A 27,285-nucleotide genomic window follows, 5' to 3' on the forward strand; every position below is an offset into this window, starting at 1 on the left:
CTTCTGGGGACAGAATCTTACATTATCCCTATTCATATCAAAGGATCAACCTATATTAATGTCACTGAAAAACATCATTGCTGCTGGCTGGTGACTGACATGGTGACTTAATAAAAACGGCCCCAAATTCTTAAAATTCATAGTATCCTCATCTGCATTCACTGGTTCCCTGTACTAATCCAGTGATGGAGTAAGCCCCAAGTGGAACCATGAAACCTTTTCTCCTCCCCAATATGTGATTGACCTATCAGCCTCCCCCAGCCCCAATATACACACCACACACACACAGGGGTGTTGTAAAGGGCCAATAGGAACCTTGTAGGAGTGTTGCTGTGCAGTGGGAGCTTCACAAAATGGAACCCATCTGAAACGGTCAATGAGCCAGGCCTGACTTCTGGTACAGTAGACTTGATCATTATCTTGATGCCAGTTTGCTAATCTGCCCCAATCGGGCATGTCCTCAGGACACACCTTTGGGAGTGATAATTTGAAACCATCCTTTATTCAGGAACCTCCAATCTGGACAGATTGGAAGCCACGGCTCTTACAAGAACAGAATACTATGCTTTTAGTTGGAATATCTTGACTAAAGAGGCCCTGCTCATCAATGTGATGCAATATGATCTCTTTCTCTTTTCAATCCCACTGTAGTGAGAAGGCAACCAAAGTTCAGGACATCAAAAACAACCTGAAAGAGGCGATCGAAGTACGTGTCTGGGTCCTTTCTCTTTTCTCTTCGCCTCCCTTTCAGACAGTGCTGTCCCCCTGACCTCTTTGCTAAATTGTTTTCAGACCATCGTGGCCGCCATGAGCAACCTGGTGCCCCCCGTGGAGCTGGCCAACCCTGAGAACCAGTTCAGAGTGGACTACATTCTGAGCGTGATGAACGTGCCTGACTTTGACTTCCCTCCTGTAAGCTCAGCTCCTGGATTGTCCCTTTAACCCCCTCCCCGGCACGCTGGGCGGCACAGGTGGTGAGCTCTGTTGGCGAGTCACCTGTATGTGGCACAGGAACATGGGTGACACACAACCCCCAGGCACACCTGTGCCAAAGCCACACACTTCGGGCAAAACTCGTTTCAGCAATCCTGATTCTTAGGAAAAAGTGAATTCCCTTAGGATCCTTAATGTTCAAACAAACAAAACAAAACCCTAATAATCAGATCATTAGAGCTTTTGCTCAAAATGGGTGAGCAGAATTCCATCACCCCTTGTAAATCTTGCCTCGCCCATCCCCACAAGTAAACACACTTTAATCTTCAACCTGATTAGATCGTAAATTTTCATGCGGGAAAGTGTCAGGAGTTGTGTCGCAGCCTTAATCATGCCCTTGTACGCGACTTGTGACAAGCAAAGCTGTATGTTAAACATGGCACACAAATGCTAATTGTCCAGTTAGAGGAAAGTATCCCAAGATACCAAAGAATGCAGAAACGAAGTGCCAGCCCTGAGTTTTCTCATTTTAAACAATTTGCTAGTTGACCTTTATTAAGGTTTTTTTGTCTTGTTTTTCCCAAAAATCAGTCCTTGGCATTGGGGCAAATGAAACCCTTTCTCATTTTTTTCCCTTTTTTGCAAAAAAAGGGAAAAAAAGGACTTTCACCTAAATTATAACTTGGAGATTTTCTTCTGTGCGCCCTGGTTGGTGTGCAGGACGCTGTTTACAAAAATCCTCTGTTCCATAAAGGACTATTTTTAGGTAACACAAAACTGCCCAGGCCCAAGCATATACATTTTGACCCCCCCCCACCCCTGTTTGTAGGGGAGGAGTAGTTTATGAGAGGAAAACGGGGAAACAAGATGGAAAGATGCGCAAGTTTATAAGGCCCAGAAGGAAAGGACTTGTCTACAGTTAAAACAATGAGTTATTGTTGCCTTTTGTCAGGCTTTCCTGGGAATTTGTGTTTGTGTATTTTAAATGGGCTTGGCTGCAAACTACTACTACTAGCAGGGAAGCAGTATTAATAAGTAGGGCTAGGTGCTTTTTTTTAAACAGCATTTGCTTGGAAAAAAAAATTCAAGCAGTCAGCACAATATATATAATGCCTATTTCTAATAGAAGAAGAGATGGCAGCCTATTGAAAATGCACCAGAACAGTAACCTTTTATTAGTTGTGCTGATAGCTAGACTGTGTCCCTTCCTACTTTTAATCCTTCTCTTGCTGAATTCACATCGAAGAAAAAACCTCTTTTCCTTGTTAAGGGAATATCGCCCCCAAATAATTAAAAACGTTTCTATGTTCAAATGAAATGGGCATCGTAACCCCCACTGCAGTTCAGAACAACCCAGAGGTCATTTGCTCCTTTTATTCTCCCTATCACCACCCTCCCCGAGGGATGGGCACCGAGAAGGCCAGCTTTGCCAGCAATTCCTAACCATCATATTTTTGGGGTAAAATTCAAATTTTCCTGGAAGGGAAATTTCATCCCAGCACATCTTACAAATGAAATATCTTGTTTTCACAACACTGAATCATTCCTTGGCATATTCTCCTAATTCAGATTAATGTATATCTTTCCCATAAAGGCAATTGTGTGAGGAAACAAAATGATTCAGTAGTTTACTCTGCCCTGTGTTCCCCCTCCCGCCCCCCCAAAAAATAACATAGGAGGAACACTACCCAGGACCAGTTAATTCACAATAAGAGGACAGCAGGAATTAATTACTTTGGCTTTTAATTACGTTTAACAAATTGAATGGAAGTTCTTGTGAGCAGAGAGTCATTAATTTGGCTCACCACCGGGAATCCCACCCCATGCTGGTCACAGGGCACCTGGTGGTGCCTGAGTTGGAGGGTTGGGAGGGGTCGTGCTCCTGCCCGGGCACATGCTCATCCCTGGCCTTTCTTGTGTTTGCTCTCAGGAGTTCTATGAGCATGCCAAGGCTCTGTGGGAGGATGAAGGAGTGCGTGCCTGCTATGAGCGCTCCAACGAGTACCAGCTGATTGACTGCGCCCAGTAGTGAGTAACCCCTCTTCCACAGCCACACGCGGGATACGCACACGTGGAGAAAGTGCTCAAACTCTCAATTCCCGCTTGTGAAGTTACTGGCAGAGGGCTTCTGTTCATAGACGCCAGCCAGTCAGCTCCACCTGCACGTAGAAAGTTCTAGTCTGATTCATTTGTTTCAGAAAGCCCTTAATTGCACTTTTCAGTGCAGTGACATTATTTTATATAAACAATTAATGCCTGTGAGAGCAAAATGATAATTACTTGCAGTAAAGTGATGTTCGTAATTAATTAGCTTGAAGTAATTAATTGGATTGACCTCCAAGCTTTTGGAAGGAAGACTGGGCAGCTCTCGGGCTTTGAATAATGTAAAAATACTATATTTTATTGCTATAATTTAAAAACCTAACAAATGATGATGACAGAACCATGCCCCTCCCCCTCCTTGGTGGCTGATGATGGCCTTGCTATTTCTGCAGTCAGGTAAGGGACTGCAGGACGTGTCCAGCGTTACTGGATGCTGTTCATGTGGACTGAGGTTTTGTGTTGAATTCCATTGCCTACCCGTATTATTCATTCATTCATTCATTCGTTCATTCACACAGGGCTTTAATTCAAGGATGCTTCCCCCTGTGGGGTCCTTGCCCTGTCCCCTCCTGAGCTCTCTTCCAATGGACAGCACCATACCTACCTGGAGCGTTGCCTTTTAAATAGCCTACAGCCTCCCCGATCCCGTACCTGACACAGTAAATACATGACGGTCAGAGCCATAAAGGGTTTTTGAAGGTAGCGCAAACACGCTACGTGGTCTCGGTGAAAATATTCTGAAGTTGGGGTGTCTTATGACTTGGTGGGGGGAGGGAGGTGACAAATGGTGATGTAGGTAGCTGAAACTCAGAAACGACTTTGCTATAGAAAATAAGGAGTCAGGAGCAAGGTTCCCAGTTGGCTCAGCAACAGCAACAAGTGCATTACTTAGGAGCCCCAAACCTGAGGGATTTATTGTGACTCTACCACCGGTTGAATAAATAGGAGGGAGGAACAGGTAACAGCAAACAAACAGCAAGTCCCCTAGAATCCTGTTATCTACAAATCACAGAAGCTTCTCGTAGGGTCTGTGAAACCTATCAATTCCTCCCTCCCTGGCCCCGCCTTCCCATAGGAAGTGCCCAGTGGATTGTTTCCAGTTGTCACAGACAGAGCTGTGTCGCAGTGGACTAGACACGCCAATCTGTGTGTTTTCTCAAGGAACAGAAAAACAGTCCATCTTGGCCGGTCCCTGTGACCCCAACCCCCTACCACTTCTTTAACAAAGTCCCTGATTTTCTCAAAAGTTTGAACTAAAAGCTGGAAGTGCTAATTATAGTAACTCAAAACAAATGGAAATCCTGGAATTGTTTGCGTTTTGTATTTTGGATCCAAGTCAGAAGCACAGGTACAAGATTAGGAGGGTTTAACCCTCGAGGCTTTGAGTGCCCTGGAAGGGGGCAGGGGAGGGTGTAACAAGTTCATTGACTGGAATTTTAGCCAGGTTTCTGGGATTTTTTAAATTATTATTATTTTTTTTAATTTTTATTTCCCACCATTTAAAAGTTTTCTCTTAAAGCACCATTCAGTTGCTCCTGCAACTTTATCTGAAAATGGCAACGTTTGCACAGTTTATGGAAAGTTTTAAGGAAACTTGGAGGGGAAAAAAAAACCCAGCTTCAAACTTTTAAAATGTCTTCCCTGGCGGGATGATTGGAACAGCCCCGCATTCACGCTGACCAGCGTGTGTCTGGTTTAACTGCCTTTACGTTAAAGTTGCCATCCTGGTCTCTTGCCCATTTCTTAAGCTGCCTATTTTTATTTGTTGAGCTGGGGTTTGGCTGGCGGGGCTCCAGATGTCTCTCTCACAAGATTTGGTGCTGATGATCTATTTATAGAACTGTGGTTCTGTTGCCATGGCAACATGCTGGAGGCCAGGGCGGCTGGGGAGCTATTTCTGGACCGGTGCTGTAATGTGGGACTGATTGGGCAAGTTAGTGTATCCTCTAAGCCAGACTAACTCTAAACTGGTAAAAAAGAAGGGGAGAAAAAACTTGCAGAATGTCGTTCAGTAGACTTCTTCTCCCTTTGTGATTTTTTTTGTTTTCAAACAGTTCCATACCCCCTCCCTCCTCCCCTCGGCACGCCCCCAAAACTCCCCCCTAGTTTTAACATGAACTTTGCATATTAGTTAAATGACCCCCCGATCTTTCCAAAGTTATTTTTCCTAATGGTGTGTCTAGTCCAGCAACACCAGCAGGGTCCTCTTTGCTCTGGGAAGTTTATGGCCGGGGCCCCCTCTTCCACATAACTTCCCCTCCAGTGGAAGATCCACTCTCAAGCCCCAAGCCCCTCTTTTGTGCAGGATCCGAGCCAGAGAAGGATCCATAACCTTGGAGGGCTATGGGATTCTTTTTTTAATAACTAAAAGTCTCCTCTCTGGAGTGTTCTATTTCATGGACCAAATAGAACGGAAGGGAACTTTGTGTTCGTTTCCTGTTCGGTGTGGTTAGGCCAGAAAGGGCCTCTTGTGTCAACCTCTTTTGTTCTCTTTTAATAAGTGAGATTCTTAAAAAGTAGGAGGAAGGGATACCCATTCTGAGTAATTCAAACAATCTCATTTTCATGAGTCCCTTGAGGGGAAAATCCTTGCTGCTTTTAAGTGTGCCATTTTACTTTAAAAAAAAAAAAATGTGTGGAGCATAAGTATACAGTTTTCAGATTACTTGTCATTTTAGTCCAAGCCAAACAACCCGAGAAATTTTAAATCTTTAGTCAATCATTTTCAAATGGCACAAGATCAGATAGGCCTGGTTTGGGGGCCTCTGCTGGTTGCACAGAACCAGAACCCCACCTTTTGTCCTGTGCTGTACCTGTAGGCCAGGGGCCCCAAGAGTCCATCCTACTTCCTGGTTCCTAGATCTCATCAGCCAAATGCATTTATCTTAAATGCTGCTTGAGCTAACCTTTCTGAGGCATAAGCTTTGAGTCATAAACATACCCAACGCAGGCAAAACTCCCATTGACTTAACGCCACGTAACGATGACACCATCATTTCCATTGAGCTCAGCTTTGTAGCGAGGCAGGAATTGGGGGCCAATCACCATGAGCTTATGAGCTCCTTGAAAACCACGGTGTGTCTCTCCTTGCCTCCCAGCTTCCTGGACAAGATTGATGTCATCAAGCAGGCTGACTACGTGCCCAGTGATCAGGTATGCAGAAGTTCTTGGTCGTGGGACTCGGAGCCCTCATTCCAAGCTAGTCAAGATTTTGCTTTCCAATTCGCAGTTACTAATATTGCAGTTGGTTTTGGGGAGATCTGTTGACCTGGGTTTTGTTTTAGGATCTGCTTCGCTGCCGCGTCCTGACTTCTGGAATCTTTGAGACCAAGTTCCAGGTGGACAAAGTCAACTTCCAGTAAGTGAATGACTCCCATTTTGAAACAGAATGGTTCCCTTACGTTCCCACCAGCAGAGTGGTGGAGTGGTGTTAGCCCTTTGCAGCGACCCGGTGCCCTCTTGTCTTCCGCAGCATGTTTGACGTGGGTGGCCAGCGCGATGAACGCCGCAAATGGATCCAATGCTTCAATGGTATGGAAGCCATGGACTTCTCAGCTCTATAAGCACGTTTTGCTCTTTCGATCGTTAAGGGTCATTTTCACCTCTAACGTGCATTGCTTTTGCTTTCTTGTGCTGAAGATGTGACTGCCATCATCTTCGTGGTGGCCAGCAGCAGCTACAACATGGTCATTCGGGAGGACAACCAGACCAACCGCCTGCAGGAGGCTCTGAACCTCTTCAAGAGCATCTGGAACAACAGGTTTGTGGAGCATCTTCCCTGGCTTCTCCCACCCTCCCACCCAGGGGTCCTGTTACTGTGATCTCAAGGCCCTGTATTTGCACTATTATAAAAAGACTCACGTAAGAATGTCAAACCCCTCCCAGAAAGAATGATTTCTTTTCCTGGACATTAAACCTGCCTCCCTCTTTGTTAGATGGCTGCGCACCATCTCTGTGATTCTGTTCCTCAACAAGCAAGACCTGCTCGCTGAGAAAGTCCTTGCTGGAAAATCGAAGATTGAGGACTACTTTCCAGAATTTGCTCGCTACACTACTCCTGAGGATGGTACGTGTGGCCTTCTGCCATTGCACTGGGACATGTCTAAGTTCATTGGTCCTATACATTCATGAAAGTGCTAAAAGTTTCCATTTCTGGAGGTTTTTCATACGTAGAGTTGAAGAATCACCTAAATGAACCACCTCTAAGAATGGAAATCTCCCTTCACTTGCACCACCAAACTATAAGGGGGTCTGTAGGGAAGCAAGAAAAATTTATTTCTGCTAATTTGCATATGGAAAAATCCCAGGAGATAAGGGGCTACAAGGATGCCAGCATTCAAGCTCTGCTCCTAACCTTTTAATTACCTTACCAAAATACTTCTCTTCTTCACAGCTACTCCCGAGCCCGGAGAGGACCCACGCGTGACCCGGGCCAAGTACTTCATCCGCGACGAATTTCTGGTGAGTAGAGTCCATCTTTAGATCTCTCTTTACTGGTTCTTTTTCTCAGAAGTGCAAATTTACTTGAACATTTGGGGATTAAACTGTTGAATTCTTCCATTTTATGTCACTGATAGCCACTGAGAATTTTAGCTTTAACATAACATCAGTAGCTGGTCAGCTAGTCCTCAGCAGGTCCCCAGTTGATGATCGTAGAGAGGTGGCACTGACTCCATTTTCTTGTGTTTGTGCCACAGAGAATCAGCACTGCTAGTGGAGATGGGCGCCACTACTGCTACCCCCACTTCACTTGCGCTGTGGACACCGAGAACATTCGCCGTGTGTTCAACGACTGCCGTGACATCATTCAGCGCATGCACCTTCGTCAGTATGAGCTGCTCTAAGAAGGGAACACCCAAATTTAATTAAAGCCTTAAGCACAATTAATTAAGAGTGAAACGTAATTGTACACGCAGTTGATCACCCACCATAGGGCATGATTAACAACGCAACCTTTCCTTTTCTCCCCAAGTGATTTTGCGAAACCCCCTTTTCTTCCCTTCCGCTTGCTTAAATATTCCAAATTTAGAAGGCTTAAGGCGGCCTACAGAGAAAAAGAAAAGGAAAAAGGCCACAAAAGTTCCCTCTCTCTTTCAGTAATTAAAATAACAGCAGCAAACAGAGATAATGAAATAAAAGAAATAAATGAAATAAAAGAAATAAATGAAATAAATGAAATAAATATTGTCTTGTGCAGCATTAAAAAAATCAAAATAAAAATTAAATGTGAGCAAAAGATGTGAGTCCTGTGAATTATTTGCAGTTTTGAGCAAATACCTGTTAACGGTTTTGATGGCTATAGGAGATGGGAAGCCCCACGTGGAAAAGTCCCCAAGGTTTATAAAATGGGGTAAAATCTTGACACTGTTTTTTTGTTGACCTGATTTGGGTATCTGAAAACAATTTGCAGATAACTCATAAAGGTCCACCCCTGTCCTTTGCCCATGCCCCATAGAAAACCATTGGCCCATGTCTAAGAATTCTGCATTGATGGTTGCCACCCTACCCATTCCACCAGCTTCCCTGATATATAGCATCACAGTGTGTCTAGAGTCTCCCCGAAATAGGTTTTCAGTTTGGGGCTCTGTCCAACTTGAGGGTATGGGCTCACGTATACGGGGGAAATTCAGGAATGCAGTTTCAAAAGAGGGGAAGTGGGGTTACTCAAATTGTGCACAATGTAGACCTTTATCGAATCCTCACATTGTACACTTCTAATAAGTATCTCAGAATTTCGTCAATTACCCTCAAAGCTGGCAGAAAAAATGAACAAGCTATCAGAAAGAAATGGTTTTTAAACCAATGGATAAACACTTGGGGACAGACTTAAACTGGATCCCTACCTCACTCCATACACAAAGGAATTTTAGGTTGATCAATCACATGTTTAATTTTTTTAATGTACTTTAAAATGGGTATATTTACAATCAGAATATTGGTTTATAGGAGGCCCCTTCTATATGACCTAATAGCCACAAGCCATGGGGGTGGGGTGGGCTATAGGAAGTTAAGATTATATAAAACAAAATATGAATGGGTGGAGACTGGGTAAAAATCTGTAACAAAGGGTTCATTTCCCTAATAAGCCATCATAAAAATGCAAAGTTCATAAACATAGTTTACTTTAAAAATTACAAATAAAGGGAAAAATGGGGAGTCTTAACTTAAAATGAAATATACACTATAAACTCTGGTGGTGGGGGTCATCAGCATTCACAGGCCCCACATGAAACTCAGTAAAGCTGTAATGAACTGTGGGTGGCTTGGACCTGATGTCCACTTGGGCTCCCTAATCTTCATCCCCAGGGTCATACCTTAAGCTTATGGTCACCCCTGGTGTGGCTTCCTGGGGAAGTGGGAGAGTGAGACCAGCTCCTCTTCAGCATCAACCTCTGCACCCTCTGAAATTGGCCAAATGAAACTTTAAGTTGATTCTGTAATTCAGCCCAAAAATCCACTTCTGGTTCTATTTTCCAGATAAAATTAATCCTAGCCAAATTAATCCTCTAGCATAGCTTACCAGAGGTGAGCAAAATAAGCCCCAAGGAGGGCAGAAAAAGTAGCAAATACTTCCATGAACCCTTTGAAAGCTTCCTACGTAATATTCAGTCTCAGTCCACACAAAAATTGTGTGCATTCTCTGTAGATTTTGTTGCAAAACAACCCTCAAAAGTACCCCCAAATTAACATACAATCCCCCAAATTAACATCAATCCACTTAAGTGCTTATTATGCAAATAAAGCCACAAGACCAGCCCACCAATCCCCATAATCCTCCAAAGTACTCCAAATAAACAGCTAACTAAAATCTGGGTATCAGCTATCAAGGTCAGCCCACCAAGATGGCCAGCTCTTCTAAGATGGCTGCCTGTATGCTTCCCTAGATATTCTGGAACCTTCTCTGAAGAATCCACAGGAAATGACCACAGCACTAGCCACAGATCCATCAAAATTAAGAAACAAATTCTCAGGCCATAAAGCAATTACACCCAGAAAATGATACCCCAGAACCCCACCCCCTGGCCACCCCCTGGAACTGGCAGACTTCACAATAACTTCACAATAACCTCTAGAAGGAGGGTCACTTAAGTCACAATTATCCAGCCCCTATTATGTGCCGACCACTGCCCAATGAGACAGTTTCGGCCATCACCACCATTTTACCAATGAGTCAACCAAGGCCTAGAGAGGTCAAAATCACTTGCTGCAAAAGACATGGCTGTTTAACCAGGAATCTGGGCTTCAAACTCTGGTAGCCAAAGCCCACTGCTTGAGTACCATACCATACTGTCCCTTCTGGAAGATACCAAAAAAAAGAGAAAATGGCCTCCTGTTGTTGGGTCCAGGATGCCAGTTGTCAGGAGGGGAAATCCTGCAGGACTCTTCTGGAATCCAAAGCCAGTGGTGATGATGGGGTGGGTGGGGTCAGTGGCTGAGCTGGGAGGGGGTCCTCTTCCCTCTGACAGTGGCATTGGCCATACTCCTGCCTCCCCACCAGTTCAGACGTTTGCCATGGGGCCACCCCTAGTCACTCAAATGTGTTTGAGGGTTCCTTCTGTTCCTATGGATTTATTCCTTCTACTTAAAACATTTCCATTTCTATTTTCCGTCGGACCTGGTCCCAAACATTCCTTTTATAGGGCTACTTTAAAAATCTAAATTCTAGGACCTTCAGAAGACCAAAAAATTATGAAGAATTTCATCTAAATCTTTGATTACAAGTAGCCATTAGTTTTTAAAATTTCAGCTGAATTTTACATCTCTATATGAATGCAAAACAACATTTTTCTAAAGGTAACAATTTGTGGGCAGCGGGGTGGCTCAGCGATTTAGCACCGCCTTCGGCCCAAGGTGTGATCCTGGAGTCCTGGGATCGAGTCCCATGTCAGGCTCCCTGCGTGGAGCCTGCTTCTCCCTCTGCCTGTGTCTCTGCCTCTCTCTGTGTGTCTCTCATGAATAAATAAATAAAACCTTTTAAAGATTTTAAGAAATAAAGGTAACAAGTTGTGCCACCCTTTCTAAAGGTGTATAGACCATGTATAACTATTTAGTGACTATTTAGAGAATAAATAAAAATAATAATAAACCAGCAAGCTCTCCAATAAGGCCTAGTATATGAGGAGTATCTAGAATTGAGCAGAATCTTTATCCACTGTCATTTTTACTTAAATGTGGGCGAAATCATATCCAAAAAAATGACCACCTCTGCAAAACCCTTCTACGTCAAATGGCCTTCTATTATAATTGTTCCTCGGATATTACTGGTCATCTTTATGCAATACAAGCATACAGAGTACAGAATCCCTGCCAGCCACTGAGAGTTTTGCTCTCATGGGGTTTACATTCTATCAGGGGAGACACACATTTACCAAATAAATAATCAAAAGAATTACAGATGGCAACAAGGTCTCTGAGCTAATAAAAAGAACAGGGCAATGGGGAATGGGAGGTATTTGGGGAGGGATTCCACTTTAGATAGAACAGCCAGAGAGGGCCTCTCGGGGGAGGTGATTTTCTCATGGGAATGCAAAAGTTGAGAAGGCGCTTGCCATCCATAGAAGTAGCTCACATCAATGGGTTTTATTAATCCTGATTATTAAAAGATTATAATTAATATTTATGGAGTACTTTAACATATGATAGGTGCTGTCCGAGGCCCTTTTTGTGAATTATCTCATTTAATCTCTTTGAAACCCTTTGAGGATGTGTTCTGTCATCTATACAAGATGTACCCAATCTGTACCCCATTGTACAAAATTTCAAAAAGTGATATCTGAGACATGGTGAATAATGTATGCAAATTATGCTTTTAACAATGCCTACACTAAAAAGGCCATTGCAGTAAGCACTTGATTGGAGTAATTGCTACCCAGGTTCCTATTTTAGAGTTAAGGGATTTGGCATCTCTGTGATAATTTTGGTATGTTTAAACACGCATATACTATGAGCATCTAAAGTTTGCTGGTTTTGTCTAATTTATTCTATCAGTCAGGAACGCGTTACAGCCCTTGACTTGGAGTGTCACAGAGAAAGAGAGGCCTGTAACTCACTTCACAGGAGTCCTGAAGAATTCTGAAAGTGGTTCCTCCTGTTACTTAAGCAGCTCATCAATGGCAGGGCCGGTGCCGCCACAATTCTCCTGGCGTCTCTCTCCTGGTTGCAAGACATGGTATCACATCTTAGCCCAAGGCAGAGAGGAGAGGGAGAGAAAGCCTAGTCAACTGTCTCTTTTATCAGGAATGCAAACGCTTTGTAGCTGCCCTTCCATTTTCTCAACCACGTGAAATATACATAGATACCTAGAGAGCAAGATAGTTAGATGCCTAGATAACTAGCTAGACAGACAGAAAAATGTATGCTTAATAACACTATCACAGAGAGAGAAGGATTTGCAATTTTCTGTTGCACAGACCTTGATGGAGCATCTAGAAAGATCTATCTAGTGCTTGTAGTTTTTAAGGATTAGGGAAGATAATAGGAAAAAACTCTCAAATCATAAGAGAGCAATTTGGATAATTCTATGCATATCAGTTTGAAAGCCTAGATGAAATAGATAGTTGTCCAGAAAAATGCTGTTTATCAAAACTGACTCCAGTGGAGACAAAAACAATCTAAGCAAATCAGTTACTGTAGGAAAACAAACAAACCACAGAGCCTAGTGAGCACCATGATAAGATGGCTCCAGGCTGATGTTGGAGTGGGAAGCTGGCAAGTGGAAGGAGACATGAGGGAGGCTTATGAGATATCTGTTTCTTGACCTAAATGCTGATTAAACAAAGTTATTTAATAAAATTCATTTAGTTATATAGCCACAATTCATGAAGATTTCAGTCTATACACTATACTTCAAAAACATTTTTTTAAATGAGAGGAAGGAAGAAAGCACTAGACTTGGGTAGTTTCACAGAGAATTCTACTAAATCTTTAAAGATCAAATAATTCCAATACTACTTAAATTATTCCAGAGTATAACCAAAGGAAAATTTCAAAATTATTTTTGTAAAGAAATTATAATATTGATTTTCTAAAAAATGTTTTAAAGATTTTATTTATTTATTTGACAGAGAGAGAGAGTGAGCATGCACAAGCAGGGGGAGTGGCAGGCTGAGCAGAGAGCCCAACACAGGACTCGATCCCAGGCCCCTGGAATGATGACCTGAGCCAAAAACAGACGCTTCACTGACTGAGCCACCCAGGCACCCCTTACAATGATTTTAAAATATGCCAAAGACTGCATCCAAAAATAGAATTACAGACCAATCTCATTTATGATATTAATGTGAAAATCTTAAAATATAAGCAAATAGAATCCAATATTACATTTAAAAAATAATACATCATGCCTAGATGAGATTTATTCTATGAATTCAAGGTTGGTTCAATCTTAGCAGAATAGTAATATTTGCAAAATTTAATACCCATTTATATTTTTGGAAATCCAATAAAATGGTAATGGGTGCTTTCTTAATGACTATAGGTATACTACATATATATATGTATGTGTGTATATATAATATATAAAATACATTGTGTGTATATGAACATATAGTATTTAAAATGTACTTTCCTATGTTCTATATATGTAAATGTATTAAATATTAGAAACACATTATACACACATTAAATATAGATATAAATATATTATAACTGATGATTAAGTAACCAATTAATATAGATATATTAAGTATCTCTACACATTTTTTCACTCCAAACAAACCAATATTTTACTTAATGAGAAACCTCTAAAAGCTTTCCCATTAATGTCAGAAACAAGAAACAAAAAAGACCAGGATGCCATATCACCATACTATTTATCATTGTATTGGAAATATACACCAATTCAATTAGACAAAAGAAAGCAATTAGAGGCCTGAGAATTTGAAAGAAAGAAGTAAAACTTTTACTTTATCTTGTACCGCAAATTATGTAACTATCATAAGTTCCCCCAAAAAATCTACAGAAAAGTAATTACAAAAAAAAAAGAATTTTGTAAAGAACAAGTTTATAAGATCTACATGAGAAATCAATAGCCTTTTAATAATGGATAGAACATCTGGAGAGAGGATGCTTGTGTGGCTCAGCAGTTGAGTGTCTGTCTTTGGTTCAGGGCATGACCCCGGGGTTCCGGGATCAAGGACCACATCCGGCTCTCTGTGAGGAGCCTGCTTCTCCCTCTGACTATGTCTCTACCTCTCCCTCCATCTCTCGTGAATGAATAAATAAAATCTTAAAAAAAAAAAAAAAAAACATCCAGACAGAAAAATCAATAAACAGCTGACTTGAACAATTCTATAGACCAAGTAGACCTAACATATATACAGAACTTTCTTCTTAACAGTAATGGGATAAAGCAATGTTAGGTCACAAAACAAGTTTTAACAGAGTTAAGAAGATCAAAATTATTCCAAGTGTCTTTCCCATCCAAAATAAAATAAAACAAAACTAGAAATCAATTAAAATATGTGTAATTGGGCAGCCAGGGTGGCTCAGTGATTTAGCGCTGCCTTCAGTCCAGGGGGTGATCCTGGAGTCCTGGGATCGAGTCCCACACTGGGCTCCCTGCATGGAGCCTGTTTCTCCCTCTGCCTGTGTCTCTGCCTCTCTCTGTGTGTCTCTCATGAATAAATAAATAAAATCTTTAAAATAAATAAAATAAAATATGTAGAATTTAAATATGTGGAAACTAAAGAATACATTAAGTGACTATTGGGTCAAAAAGAAAATTGAAAGGTATTTTTAAAGTATCGTGAGAGAGATAATAATGAAAATACAAATTACCAAAACCTAAGGGATGCAGCAAAAGCAGTACTAATAGGCAAGTTTATAGTGATAAACACCTACATTAAAGAGAGAGAGGGAAAAAAAGAGGAAATATCTTAAATAAACAACCTAACTTTACACCTTAAAGAAACTAGAGAATAACAAACTAAGCATAAAGCTAGCAAAAGGAAGGAAATAATAATGATTAGGTAGACATATATCAAATAGAAAACCAATAGAAAAAACCATTAGTTTTTTTTTTTTTTAAAGATAAACAAAATCAAGAAATCCTTAGCTAGGGATGCCTGGGTGGCTCAGCAGTTGAGCATCTGCCTTTGGCTCAGGTCATGATCCCGGAGTCCCAGGACTGAGTCCCGCGTCAGGCTCCCTGAATGGGGCCTGCTTCTCCCTCTGCCTTTCTCTCTGTGTGTGTCTCTCATGAATTAAAAAAAGGAAAGAAAAAAAAGAAAAAAGAAAAAAGAAAAGAAAGAAGAGAGGAAAGAAAGAAAGAAAGAAAGAAAGAAAGAAAGAAAGAAAGAAAGAAAGAAAGAAAGAAAAAGAAAAAGAAAAAGAAAGAAGTCCTTAGCTAGACTAAGGAAAGAGAGAAGACTCAAGGGTGCCTGGCTGGCTCAATCATTGGAGCATGTGATTCTTGATCTTGACAGTTTCAAGTCCCATGTTGGGTGTAGAGATTGCTTAAAAATAAAATCTTTTTTAAAAAGGAGAGAGAAGATTCAGTTTGTTTATTTATGTATTTATGTATTTATATTTTATTTATTTGACAGAGAGAGTGAGCACAATCAGGGGGAGCTGCAGAGGGAGAGGGAGAAGCATGCTCTCCACGGAGCAGGGAGCCTGATATAGGACTTGATCCCAGGAGCTGAAGGCAGATGCTTAATCAACTGACCCACCCAGGTGCCCTGACTCAGATTTTTAAAATCAGAAATGAAAGAGGAGACATTACAACAGGTGCTTCAGAAATAAAAAGGGTAAGGGAATATTATGAACAATTAAACACCAACAAACTGGATAATCTAGAAGAAATACATACATTCTTAGGAACATACAACCTACCAATACTGAATCAAGAAGAAATAAAAGCCTAAACAAACCAATAACAAATAAGGTGATTGTATTTGTAATCAAAACCCTCCCAACAAAGAAAAGCCCAGGACCAGATGGCTTCATTGGTGAATTCTGTCAAACATTCAACGAAGAATTAATACCAATTCTTCTTAAATGCTTCCACAATAATAGAAAAAGAGGGAACACTTCCAAACCCGTGTTTTGAGGCCAGTGTCACCCTGACACCAAAGCCAGATAAAGACACCACAAGAAAAGAGAACTATAGGCCAATATCCCTGATGAACATAAATGATATAATACTAATAAAATTTAATAGCACGTTAAAAGGATCATACACCATGACCCAGTGGGATTTACCCCTAAGATGTAAAGATGGCTCAATATATGCGAATCGATCAGTGTGATACAATGCATTAACAAAATGAACGATAAAAAGTACATGATCATCTCAATTGATGCAGAAAAACATTTGACAAAGTTCAATATCCATTCATGATTAAAACTATCAGCAAAATAGGTATAGAAGGAACTTATATCAACTCCATAAAGGCCAGTATGAAAAAAAGTCCACAACTGGTACCATAATCAATGGGAAAAAACTGAAAGCTTTTCCTCTAAGATCCAGTACAAGGCAAGGATGCTAACTCTTGGCACTTCTGTTCAACATAAAACTGGAAGTTGTAGCCAGAACAATCAGACAAGAAAAAGAAATAAAAGTCATCCAAATGGGAGAAGAGGAAGTAAAATGATCTCTGTTTGCAGATGACCATGATCATATACACAGAAAACTCTGAAAGCTCAACAACAGCTGTTAGAACTAATAAATGAATTCAGTAAAGCTGCGAAATTAAAAATCAACGTACAAAAATTAGTCATGTTTCTATACACAAACACAAATTATCCAAAAAGGAAGTTGAGAAAACAGTCTAGGCTGTGGGAAGACGGTGCGGGAGGCTGGTGACATGGAGGATGCGCAGCTTTCCCACTTGGATTCCGACACCACCACTGCTCCCAGTGACAGGCTGCTGCAGGTACTGAAAACACTAGGTGGGGGCAGCACGGGGAGGCCCTCCCTGGGTGCAGCAACACCAATATGCACCCGGGTGTATCACATTAGCAGACTCTAAAAGTGTGGATCCAGGGGCGCTTGGTTGGCTCAGTCCATTAAGTGGGTGCCTTCAGCTCAGGTCATGACCAAAGAGGTCCTAGGATCGAGTCCCAAGTCAGGCTCCCTGCTCGGTGGGGGGTGGGGGGGGCTGCCCCTCTCCCTGCTCATGCTCTCTTTTTCTCTCTCTCAAATAATTAAATCAAATCTTAAGAAAAAAGTATGGATTCAAGCAAAGAGAGTTTTTCTGATGCAGATGATAATAGCTCTCTTTGAAATGCAAGCGACAGAAATATTTTAAGCCTCCTCCCAAGTCAGAGCAGCCAGAAACCACGTGTGCCTGGACCTAAGAAGGTGACACCATCCGGGGTGCTGGGCTACCGGAAGAGAATCGAGGCGCAGTGGCCACTCGGTATCTTGGGAGTGGAGGGTGCTGTTGACAGAACCAGACGATGGGGGACCTACAATTATTTGCTTGCTAGGAAACTTAAGAGGAAATCTTGAGAACATACAAAGGAATCAGACAAAGACCTAGATGAATAGAAGCGTGGTGGCAAAAAAATGAGATCAAAGGGAGAGAAAAATGGGCGAGGTCACCTCACCCAGAACTGACCCGTTAAAGACAGGCCTGGGGACAGACTAGAAATGACCTGTACCGGCCAGTATCAGATCACGGAGGACGATCCACATGAGAAAGCGGCTGATAAAATTTCTTTCGGGTTGCAGGCACCAAAGAAAGATCTGATAGCACAAGGAGTGAGGATAATTGGGAACAAAAAGGCAAATGAACTGATAGAAATGCCAAAGTTGAACAAAATGCGGCTGGCCTTTTCATGATGGATGCACTTGAAGAAGAACACCAGGTGGTGTTTTCCCAGATCTCCTGGGAAACATTCCTAGTGTCGGTGAGGAACAAATTAAGGATGTTTTCTACACTGAAAATCAAAAGGAGTATGAACATGAAAAGGCTGCTAGGAAGAGAACACAAGTGTTGGAGAAAAAAGATGAAACAAGCTATTAAAAATCTAATTTTTTGTTTAAAGATTTTACTTATTCATGAGAGACACAGAGAGAGAGAGAGGCAGAGACACAGGCAGAGGGAGAAGCAGGCTCCATGCAGGGAGCCTGACGCGGGACTCGATCCCCAGGCCCCGGGATCATGCCCTGAGCCGAAGGCAGGAGCTGAACCAATGAGCCACCCAGGTGTCCCAAAAATGTAAATTTTTAAGAAGATCGAGATGCATTATGAGAAACCTTTGCAAGTGGCACGAATGAAACAGACAAGAAAAAGATAAGCCCTCAGAAGGCCACGGAGAGGCAAAGGTGGACAGACACAGAGGATGCCATTGACATTCATCATTCTCATGATTTGGACACATTTTAGTACATTTTGGAGGAAAAAAACTTCCTAAATTAAGACTGTAATAAGCAATCTCCTGAGATTGCTTTGTTTCACTTCGTACTGATAAACATAAAAATCTGGAGAGAAAGAATTATTTTCTTGTTTAAAATAAAATTGAATTTGTGAGAAGATGAATGTTATTGATAGAAACATTCCTCATATCTGACAAAATACTTAAAAGCGTATAGCAGAGGATTTAATTTCTCAATCTGTCGCGTGTGTTAATTATTACCAGCTGATAATTACTTTTTTCCAGGACATTGTAACATGCCATTCAAAAATTTGTTTTCTTTTTCTGATTTATCTTTGCAGAGAATTATGATTGATTTCAAAACATTCCATTAAAAGATCCTAATAGGGTCCATAAATTGTTAATCTATTACAAATGTATTCAAAGTTAGTTTTTCTGTGTTCTAAGAACTTCTAGACAATTTTAAGGATAGAGACTGAAATTAAAATAGGTTTACATTCATGGTTCTTCTCACTTATTTGTCCAGAAGTAAATTAACATGAGAAGCTTTTCAAAGAAGTATCAGTTCTTAACTTTAACTTTGTTTTTGACTTCTTTTTAATTAACTTGATCAAACACTAAAGACTGAATGTGATCCATATCTGTGTAATTGCCATGGACATTTAAAAAATTCCCAGGGGTTACCTGTCTAAGACTGTTTTACCTTATGTTCAAAAAGCTGGGTATTGGGGGATCCCTGGGTGGCTCAGCGGTTTAGCACCTGCCTTTGGCCCAGGGCATGATCCTGGAGTCCCGGGATCGAGTCCCACCATCGGGCTCCCGGCATGGAGCCTGCTTCTCCCTCCTCCTGTGTCTCTGCCTCTCTCTCTCTTTCTATGTCTATCATAAATCAATCAATCTTAAAAAAACGCTGGGTATTTAAAATGTTATACTGGCAAAGAAGGAGAAGAAGGAGAGGGAGAAGGAGAAGAAGAAGAACAACAACAAAGAGGAGGAAGAGGAGGAGAAAAAGAGAAGAGGAAAAAGAGGAAGAAGGAAGGAAGGAAGGAAGGAAGGAAGGAAGGAAGGAAGGAAGGAAGGAAGGAAAGAAAGAAAGAAAAAGAAAGAAAGAAAGAAAGAAAGAAAGAAAGAAAGAAAGAAAGAAACAATCCCATTCACAACAGCAACAAAAAGAATAAGATATTTATGTATAGACTTAACCAAAGAGGTGAAAGACTGGTACGCTGAAATTATAAAATGAAGGACATTAAAGAAGACACAGGTAAATGGAAAGACCTCTCATGTTCATGGATTGGAAAAATTAATATTGTTACAATGTCCATACTACCCAAAATTATCTATAAATTCAGTGTAACCTCTATTGGAACCCCAAAGGCAGTTTTTACAGAAATAGAAAAAAATCCTAAAATTATCATGGAACAAAATTATTATGGAACAAAACAAATAATCAAAGCCATCTTGAGTAACAAGAACAAGGCTAGAGGAATCACATGGAAATATATTTCAAAATATATTACAAAGTTACAGTATTCAAACCGACATGGCACTGGCATAAGAATGGACAAATAGATCAATAGAACAGAATGGACAGCCCCAAAATAAATCCACACATCTATAGTCAATTGATTTTTTTTATTTTTTAGTCAATTGATTTTTGATGAAAGTACTAATGAGGGTAAGGACAGTCTCTTGATTAAAGGGTGCAGGGAAAACTGGGTATCTGCACGCAGAAGAATGAAATTGGACTCTTGTCTCACACCATATACACAAATAGACTCCAAATGGATTGAAGAGGTAAAAGTAAGACCTGAAACCATAAAATGAATAGAAGAAAATATAGGGGTGGCTCAGTCGATTGAATGTCCAACTCTTGATTTCACCTCAGGTCTTGATCTCAGGGTCTCCAGACACTGGGCGTGGAGGAGAGGAGAGGAGAGGAGAGGAGAGGAGAGGAGAGGAGAGGAGAGGAGAGGAGAGGAGAGGAGAGGAGAGGAGAGGAGAAGAGAAGAGAAGAGAAGAGAAGAGAAGAGAAGAGAAGAGAAGAGAAGAGAAGAAGAGGAGAGAGGAGAAGAGGAGGAGAACATAGGGGGAAAGCTTCTGCATTGGTTTGGAGAGTGATTTTTTAGATACGACCAAAAACATAGGCAACAAAAGCAAAAAAACAGATAAAGGGATTATGTCAGACCAAAAGGCTTCTGCACAGCAATAGAAACAATGAACAGAATGAAAAGGCCACCTACAGAAGGGAGAATATATGTGCAAGCCACATATCTGAGAAGGCGTTAATACCCAATAAATATATATCCAAAAACCAACAGCAAAAAACCAAGGAACCCAATTATGAAATGGACAAAGAAACTAAATAAGTTTTTCTCAAAAGAAGACATACAAATGACCCAAAGGCGTATAAAAGGTGTTTTGGGGATCCCTGGGGGGCTCAGCGGTTTAGTGCCTGACTTCAGCCCAGGGTATGACCCTGGGGTCCCGGGATCGAGTCCCACATCGAGCTCCCTGCATGGAGCCTGCTTCTTCCTCTGCCTGTGTCTCTGCCTCTCTCTCTGTGTGTTTCATGAATAAATAAATAAAATCTTAAAAAAAAAAAAGGTGTTTCGATGGCACTAATCACCAGGGAAATGGAATTCCAAATTGCCATGAGGTATCACCTTGCACGTATTGGAATGGCTGTCATCCAAAAGGCAGAAGAGAAGTGTCGGAGTAACAGAAAACCCTGGCACACTGCTGATGGGGATGTGAATTGGTTCTGCCACTACGGAAAACAATATAGAGGTTCCTCAAAAATGAAAATAGAACGAACTTAGGATCCAGCAGTCCCACTTCTGGGTATGGAGACAGAAGAAATGCAATCAATATCTTGAAGAGATCTTTGCTCTCTCACGTTAATTGTAGCATGATTCACAGTGGTCAAGACATGGAAACAACCTAAGTCTGTCTATAGATGAACAAAGAAAACGTTTTATATATATAAATATATATATTATATACATATATAGTATATATACACACACACACACATACACACACACTAGAATATTATTCAATCTTTAAAAAGAAGGAAATCCTACCACATATGATAATATAGATGAATCTGGACATTATGCTAAGTGAAATAACCCAGAAACAGAAGGAAAAACACCGCCTGACCTCCCTTACATGTGGAATCTAAAATAGACTCCTAGAGGCAGAGAGGATGGTGGTTCCCAGGGGCTGGGGTGAAGGGGGAAAGGGGAAATCTTGGCCAGGGGTAACGTTTCAGTGATACAAATAAGTTCTGGAGATCGAAAGCACGGCAATGTGACCACAGTTAATACTGGATTGAGTACTTGAAATTTGCTCAAGAGTAGGTGGTAAGTGTTCTGGCCACAAAGAAGGGAATGGTTACCAGGGGAGGTGGTGGGTATGTTCATTAATTTGACTACGTGATAGTTTCACAATGTAGACATATATTAAAACATCAGGCTGTACAACTCAAATCTATATTTTTTATTTTTATTTTTTAAAAGATTTCATTTATTTATTTATTCATAAGAGAGAACAGAGAGAGAGAGAGAGAGAGAGGCAGAGACACAGGCAGAGGCAGGCTCCATGCAGGGAGCCCAACGTGGGACTCGATCCCGGGACCCCAGGATCACATGCTGGGCCAAAGGTGGTGCTAAACCACTGAGTCACCCGGGCTGCCCCAAATCTATATTTTTAAATCATCAATTATACCCCAGTAAAGATGGGGGGATCAATAACACAGGAAAGGTGAAATAATAAAGCTTTTAGGAGAAAACACAGGAGACCACTGGCTGCATAGGGCACCATGTTGCATTTGGTTTATATGTCTTATTTGATTTGTGGCTCCCTCTCCAAACCCCCTTACAGTTTCACTGTTCAAGGAGCTGGGTTCAGGGGCACCTGGGTGGCTCAGTGGTTGAGCGTTGGCCTTTGGCTCAGGTAGTGATTCTGAGGTCCTGGGATCAAGTCCCGCATCGGGCTCCCGGCGGGGAGCCTGCCTCTTTCTCTGTGTCTCTCATGAATAAATAAATAACATCTTTGAATTTTTTTTTTTTTTTTTTTATTTATGATAGTCACACAGAGAGAGAGAGAGGCAGAGACATAGGCAGAGGGAGAAGCAGGCTCCATGCACCGGGAGACTGACGTGGGATTCGATCCTGGGTCTCCAGGATCGCGCCCTGGGCCAAAGGCAGGCGCTAAACCGCTGCGCCACCCAGGGATCCCACATCTTTGAAAAAATAAAAAAAAAATCAAATAAAAAAAGGAATCAGGCTCTTCGTCCTATAGAGCTTTCCATATTTTAGATTTTTCTAAAATACTGCATCCCCATAGTACAGACCTATGTGGAATTCTGGTTTGAATAAACCAACTATTTTTTAAAGTTTTATTTATTTGAGAGAGAAAGAGAAAGAGAGAGAAGAGTGGCAGGGGAGAGGGAGAAGTAGACTCTCCGCCGAGCAGGGGTTTTGACATGGGGCTCCATCCCAGGACCCTGGGATCATGACCTGAGCAGAAGGCAGACCCTTAACCGACTAAACCACCCGGGGACCCCCAAACCAACTATTTTAAAAAATCACAAAATTATCTGGGAAACTGGAACAGTGATGGACATTTGACAATATTTTTGAAAGTTGTGTGAAAAAAAAAGTTGTGGGAACTTTTTTACATGCAATGGGAAATTACAGTTATATTGTTTTAAGGAATTCTCATGGTTTAGGTGTACCCACTGAAACAAAATATGATGTCCCCAAATAAACTAGCTGGGCGGAGGGAGGAGGGGAGCTGGAGCGAGGGTGTGCTGGTAACGGCCTAACAGCAGGCTCCCTGGCCCAGAGGTGGGGGGAGGGGAGCCCCGATGGGGAGTATTTGCCAAATTCCATGATGTAAACATGCCCATCACAGTTAAATTCAAACTCCCTGTGGTTCATCATTTGAGAAGAGAGGAAGATGACCAGCTCTTGGCAGACCCGGGCATCCAGCTCCGGGACATCACCAACAGGGGCAGAGGCAAAACAAGACTGGATGGGAGCTGGTATTTGCTGAAATGGAGTGATGAGTCCATGGGGGTTCCTCATCTCTAAATTTTTTTTTCCTGGTCTCTCTAAAGTTTTTGATTAAGGTATGATAGACATAACATTGTATTAGTGTCAGGTGCACAACATAATCATTTGATATACGTATCGATTCCAAAATGATCACCGCAATACGTTTAGTCAACATCCATCACCGCTCATAGTTACAAACCTGGTTTTATCCTCATGGTGACCACTTTAACGACCTACTCTCTTGGTAACTTTCAAATATACAATATAGTTCTGTTAACTATCCTCACCGAGCTGTATGTTATAGCTCCAACTCATTCTGTATATGCTTGACATCTCTTTATTTTTTCTTTCTTTCTTTCTTTAGCTTGGCATTTCTTTAAAGATTTTATTTATTTGAGAGGGAGAGAGAGCACGAGCACATGACTGGGGAGAGGGGCAGTGAGAGAGGGAGAAGCAGACTCCTCGCTGAGCATGGAGCCCGAGGTGGGGCTTGAACCCAAGACCCTGGGTGTATGACTTGAGCCGAAGGCAGACACTTAATGAACTGAGCCACCCAGGTGCCCCTGTGCTTGACATTTTAATTACAAATTTTAAAAAGGAAAACCCTAAAAAAAAAAAAAAAAAAAAAAAAGGAAAACCCTAAATTGCAAGATTAAATTTTTTAAGCCTTTTAATGTTACGGTTTATCATTGCAGATAATTATGAATAGAAATCACATGGCCAAAAATAAAAAATAAAAAAAAAATAAAATAAAGAAATCACATGGCCACCTCAGTGGTTCATGATGACAGTAAGAGCCACCATGTTACTGAGTGCCTATGACCTGCTTGACCCTGGTTTAAGAGCTTTCTGAGGGACAATGTGGGGCTTTTATCATCCTTGTTTTACAGATGAAGAGATTGAGGAGCAGAAAGCCAAACCATTTCCTAGGGTTATGCTCACACAGCCAAAAGTGGCCGAGTTGGGATTCAGATCCAGGTAGTCCGAGTCCAGAGCCTGATATTTTAAACTCTGACCCAAGACACTTAATTTTACTTTATTTTGGTTTTTATTTATAGTTTATTTAAGTAATCTCTAAGACCCCGAGGCCAAGAGTTACATGTTCTGCTGACTGGGCCAGCCAAGCACCCCACTTAATTTTTTGAAAAAAAAAACACCCCAAATTGCTAGAATGGAAATAAACCCATGATGCAGCCCACCAACAACGCACTGTTTAGGAGAACTGTTTTCTAATACAAATCTGGTGAGTGCCTCCTTTAGACTAGAACTAAACCAGATGATGGTGACCCAGGCAGATCTGGCTCCTGTCCTCAGGAGCGGGGAAGCCAAGCACATTTCCACAATGGGATTTCATTTTGGGGGGGCTCAGTGGAGCAAGATTGCAAGGATTATTGGTATATAAAGATTGAGGTTAGTCTTTTATCAACACGGTGTTCTTTCTGGTAGTTTCTCAGCATAAATCTGTTAAGAGTAATTTTTCTATATTTTGAAAACACAAGAAATGAGTATGGGTGAGGATATGGGAAAAGGGGAACCCTCTTGCGTTGTTGGTAAGGCTACAAGCTGGTGCAGCCGCTCTGGAGAACAGTATGGAGGGTCCTCAGAAAATTAAAAATAGGGGTACTCTACAACCCAGCAATTGAATGATTAGGTATTTACCCAAAGGACACAAAACACTAATTCATGCGATTGAGCCCCGGACTGGGGTCTGTGCTTAGCACAGAGTCTGCTTGAAATTCTCTCTCCCTCTCCCTCTGGACCTCCCCACCCCACTTGCAATATATACATATTATAAATAATATATATATATACATGCAATATATACATATTATATATATGTATATATACATATTATAAATATGTATATATATACATATTATACATATATGCAATATATACATATTATAAATAATATGCAATATATATGAATATTACTAGGCCATAAAAAAGAATGAAATCTTGCCATTTGCACTGACATGGATGGGTCTAGAGAGTATCATGCTAAGTAAAATAAGTCAGAGAAAGACACACATCATATGATTTTGCTCATATGTGGAATTTAAGAAACAAATGAGCAAAGGAGAAAAAAGAGAGAGGTGAACTCAGAAACAGAGGACGTACTGCTGGTCACCAGACGGGAGGTGGGTGGGGGCTGGGGGAAGAGGTGATGGGATGAAGGAGGGCACCTGTCGTGACGAGCGCCGGGTGATGTGTGCAAGCGCTGAATCTCTATGCTGTACACCTGCAACTAATGTTAGACTGTATGTTATCTGGAAGTTAAATGAAAACTTAAAAACCCAAAACAAATATTTTCACTTTTTGTCATAGCATGGACTATTTTGCCCACTCAGCAGACAGTTACTGGGTACTTCCTCCCCACTACGCGTGGTGCTAGGCACAGTAGCGAACAGGGCAGGAAAGCCCTCTCGTTCTAGGAGCTCCATCACCAAGGTAACTCGGAGGGTCACGAGGTCCATCTACAGGAAGGTCATGTGGTGGCGGTGGCATCACTTCAGAAGCGTGATCAGGGAAGCCCTGCCTGAGGAGGTGATACTGGCCTGAGACCAGAAATGTGAGGCGAGGCAGGAGCTGGGGCAGTGGAAGGTCCCGGGTGTGCTCCACGTCGCTGAAGCACACATTTTGAGACACAAATGTGTGCTTATAATTAAGGATTTTCATGACACCACCCATGGCTCTCTGGCTGGGCCTCTCGGGTCCTTCCTTTCCACAGCGAGGCTCTATAGAAACACAAGCCAAAAGCGGAGAGTTTGGCTGGGCCAGGTGGACTTGGGGGTGGGGTAAGGAAGAGGGCAGGTGATGGGAAGACTCACTTGTTGGAAGCAGAGTTGTAGAATGACCCCATGGGGAAACAGGAGGGCATTTCAATCAACTTCCTGGTGAAATGAGTGAGCTCATCAAAGTGGCTCTCTCGATTCTGGGGAGGTGAGTGTAGGACTTCCCTGACCCCCCCACCGGCCTGGACTGTTCTACACACGCACTGCTTCAGAGGTGGAGGTCAAGTCTGAGTATATTTGAGATCAGCTGCTGGAAATAAGGATCCATGAGCTGGAGGGAATAATCAGTTTCTCACTTTTTTTTTTTTTTAAAAGAAACAATCAAAGAAAAAAATTTCTATGACCCTGTTTCCCAAGGTTGGGGATCCTCAAAGGAAAGAGAGAGTCTCCATTAAACTGGGTTTCAGTGAACAGGGACTTTAAGCAATGGATAATTATACACAGGGCTGGGATTACCAAACAGCCCTTCAGACAAAGGCTAAGAATGCTTTTGTGTTTTCTCATCTTTTACTCCCTGATTGTCTGGTATTGCTTTAAAATTTCATAGATCACTAGCAAAATGGGGATCCTTGCACATTGTAATAACTGGCCAGTGAGGACATTCTAAACTATGTTCTTTAGGGTTTTATAATTTAATAGTGCTGAGCAAACATCTGAAGACCCATTAAAAATCACACTGCAAAAAAAAAAATTAAAAATCACACTGTATTTGGTAAATCTGCAATTATTCAATATTTCTCCCTCTGCTTTGTCTTTCTCAATTATTAAGTAGCCTTTGTTGGCAGTGTCCACAATGACAACATTTTTCCGATGCCTTTCAAGTGTGAAATGTCTTAGGCTCCTAGAGTTTGAGGAACCCTCCAATGTAGTTCCATTTGGGTAATTTGCTGCTACAATTTCTTTCCTTAGCTTCAAACTGAAAACTTTTTTTAAAAAAAGATTTTATTTATTTATTCACAAGAGAGAGAGAGAGAGGCAGAGACACAGGCAGAGGGAGAAGCAGGCTCCACGCAGGGAACGCGACGTGGGACTCGATCCCGGGTTTCCAGGATCATGCCCTGGGCCGA

The 27,285-nt window shown here is 41.6% G+C and overlaps 1 protein-coding gene and 1 pseudogene across 9 annotated transcripts in view; both read left to right on the forward strand.

Annotated features, from left to right (window-relative positions):
- The window catches only part of GNAS (GNAS complex locus), a 67,349-nt gene extending 59,077 nt beyond the window's left edge, over window positions 1-8,272 (forward strand). For 6 of the 9 annotated variants that reach the window (XM_072801592.1, XM_072801585.1, XM_072801587.1 and 3 more), the window contains 10 exons: window positions 652-706; window positions 793-912; window positions 2,864-2,961; window positions 6,135-6,189; window positions 6,321-6,394; window positions 6,509-6,567; window positions 6,676-6,796; window positions 6,972-7,102; window positions 7,430-7,497; window positions 7,734-8,272. In XM_072801592.1, the coding sequence (XP_072657693.1) occupies window positions 652-706; window positions 793-912; window positions 2,864-2,961; window positions 6,135-6,189; window positions 6,321-6,394; window positions 6,509-6,567; window positions 6,676-6,796; window positions 6,972-7,102; window positions 7,430-7,497; window positions 7,734-7,880 (928 nt within the window). In that variant the 3' untranslated portion in view covers window positions 7,881-8,272. Of the gene's footprint in view, window positions 1-647; window positions 707-792; window positions 913-2,863; window positions 2,962-6,134; window positions 6,190-6,320; window positions 6,395-6,508; window positions 6,568-6,675; window positions 6,797-6,971; window positions 7,103-7,429; window positions 7,498-7,733 lie in introns of all 9 variants that reach the window. The other 3 variants (XM_072801594.1, XM_072801588.1, XM_072801590.1) reach the window with 2 other exon arrangements.
- A 7,948-nt stretch (window positions 8,273-16,220) lies between these two features.
- LOC140617804 (phosphorylated adapter RNA export protein-like) lies at window positions 16,221-18,371 on the forward strand (annotated as a pseudogene).
- The last annotated feature ends 8,914 nt before the right edge of the window (window positions 18,372-27,285 follow it).

Source organism: Canis lupus, chromosome 26, assembly GCF_048164855.1.
Source record: "Canis lupus baileyi chromosome 26, mCanLup2.hap1, whole genome shotgun sequence".
NCBI classification, from domain to species: Eukaryota; Metazoa; Chordata; class Mammalia; order Carnivora; family Canidae; genus Canis; species Canis lupus.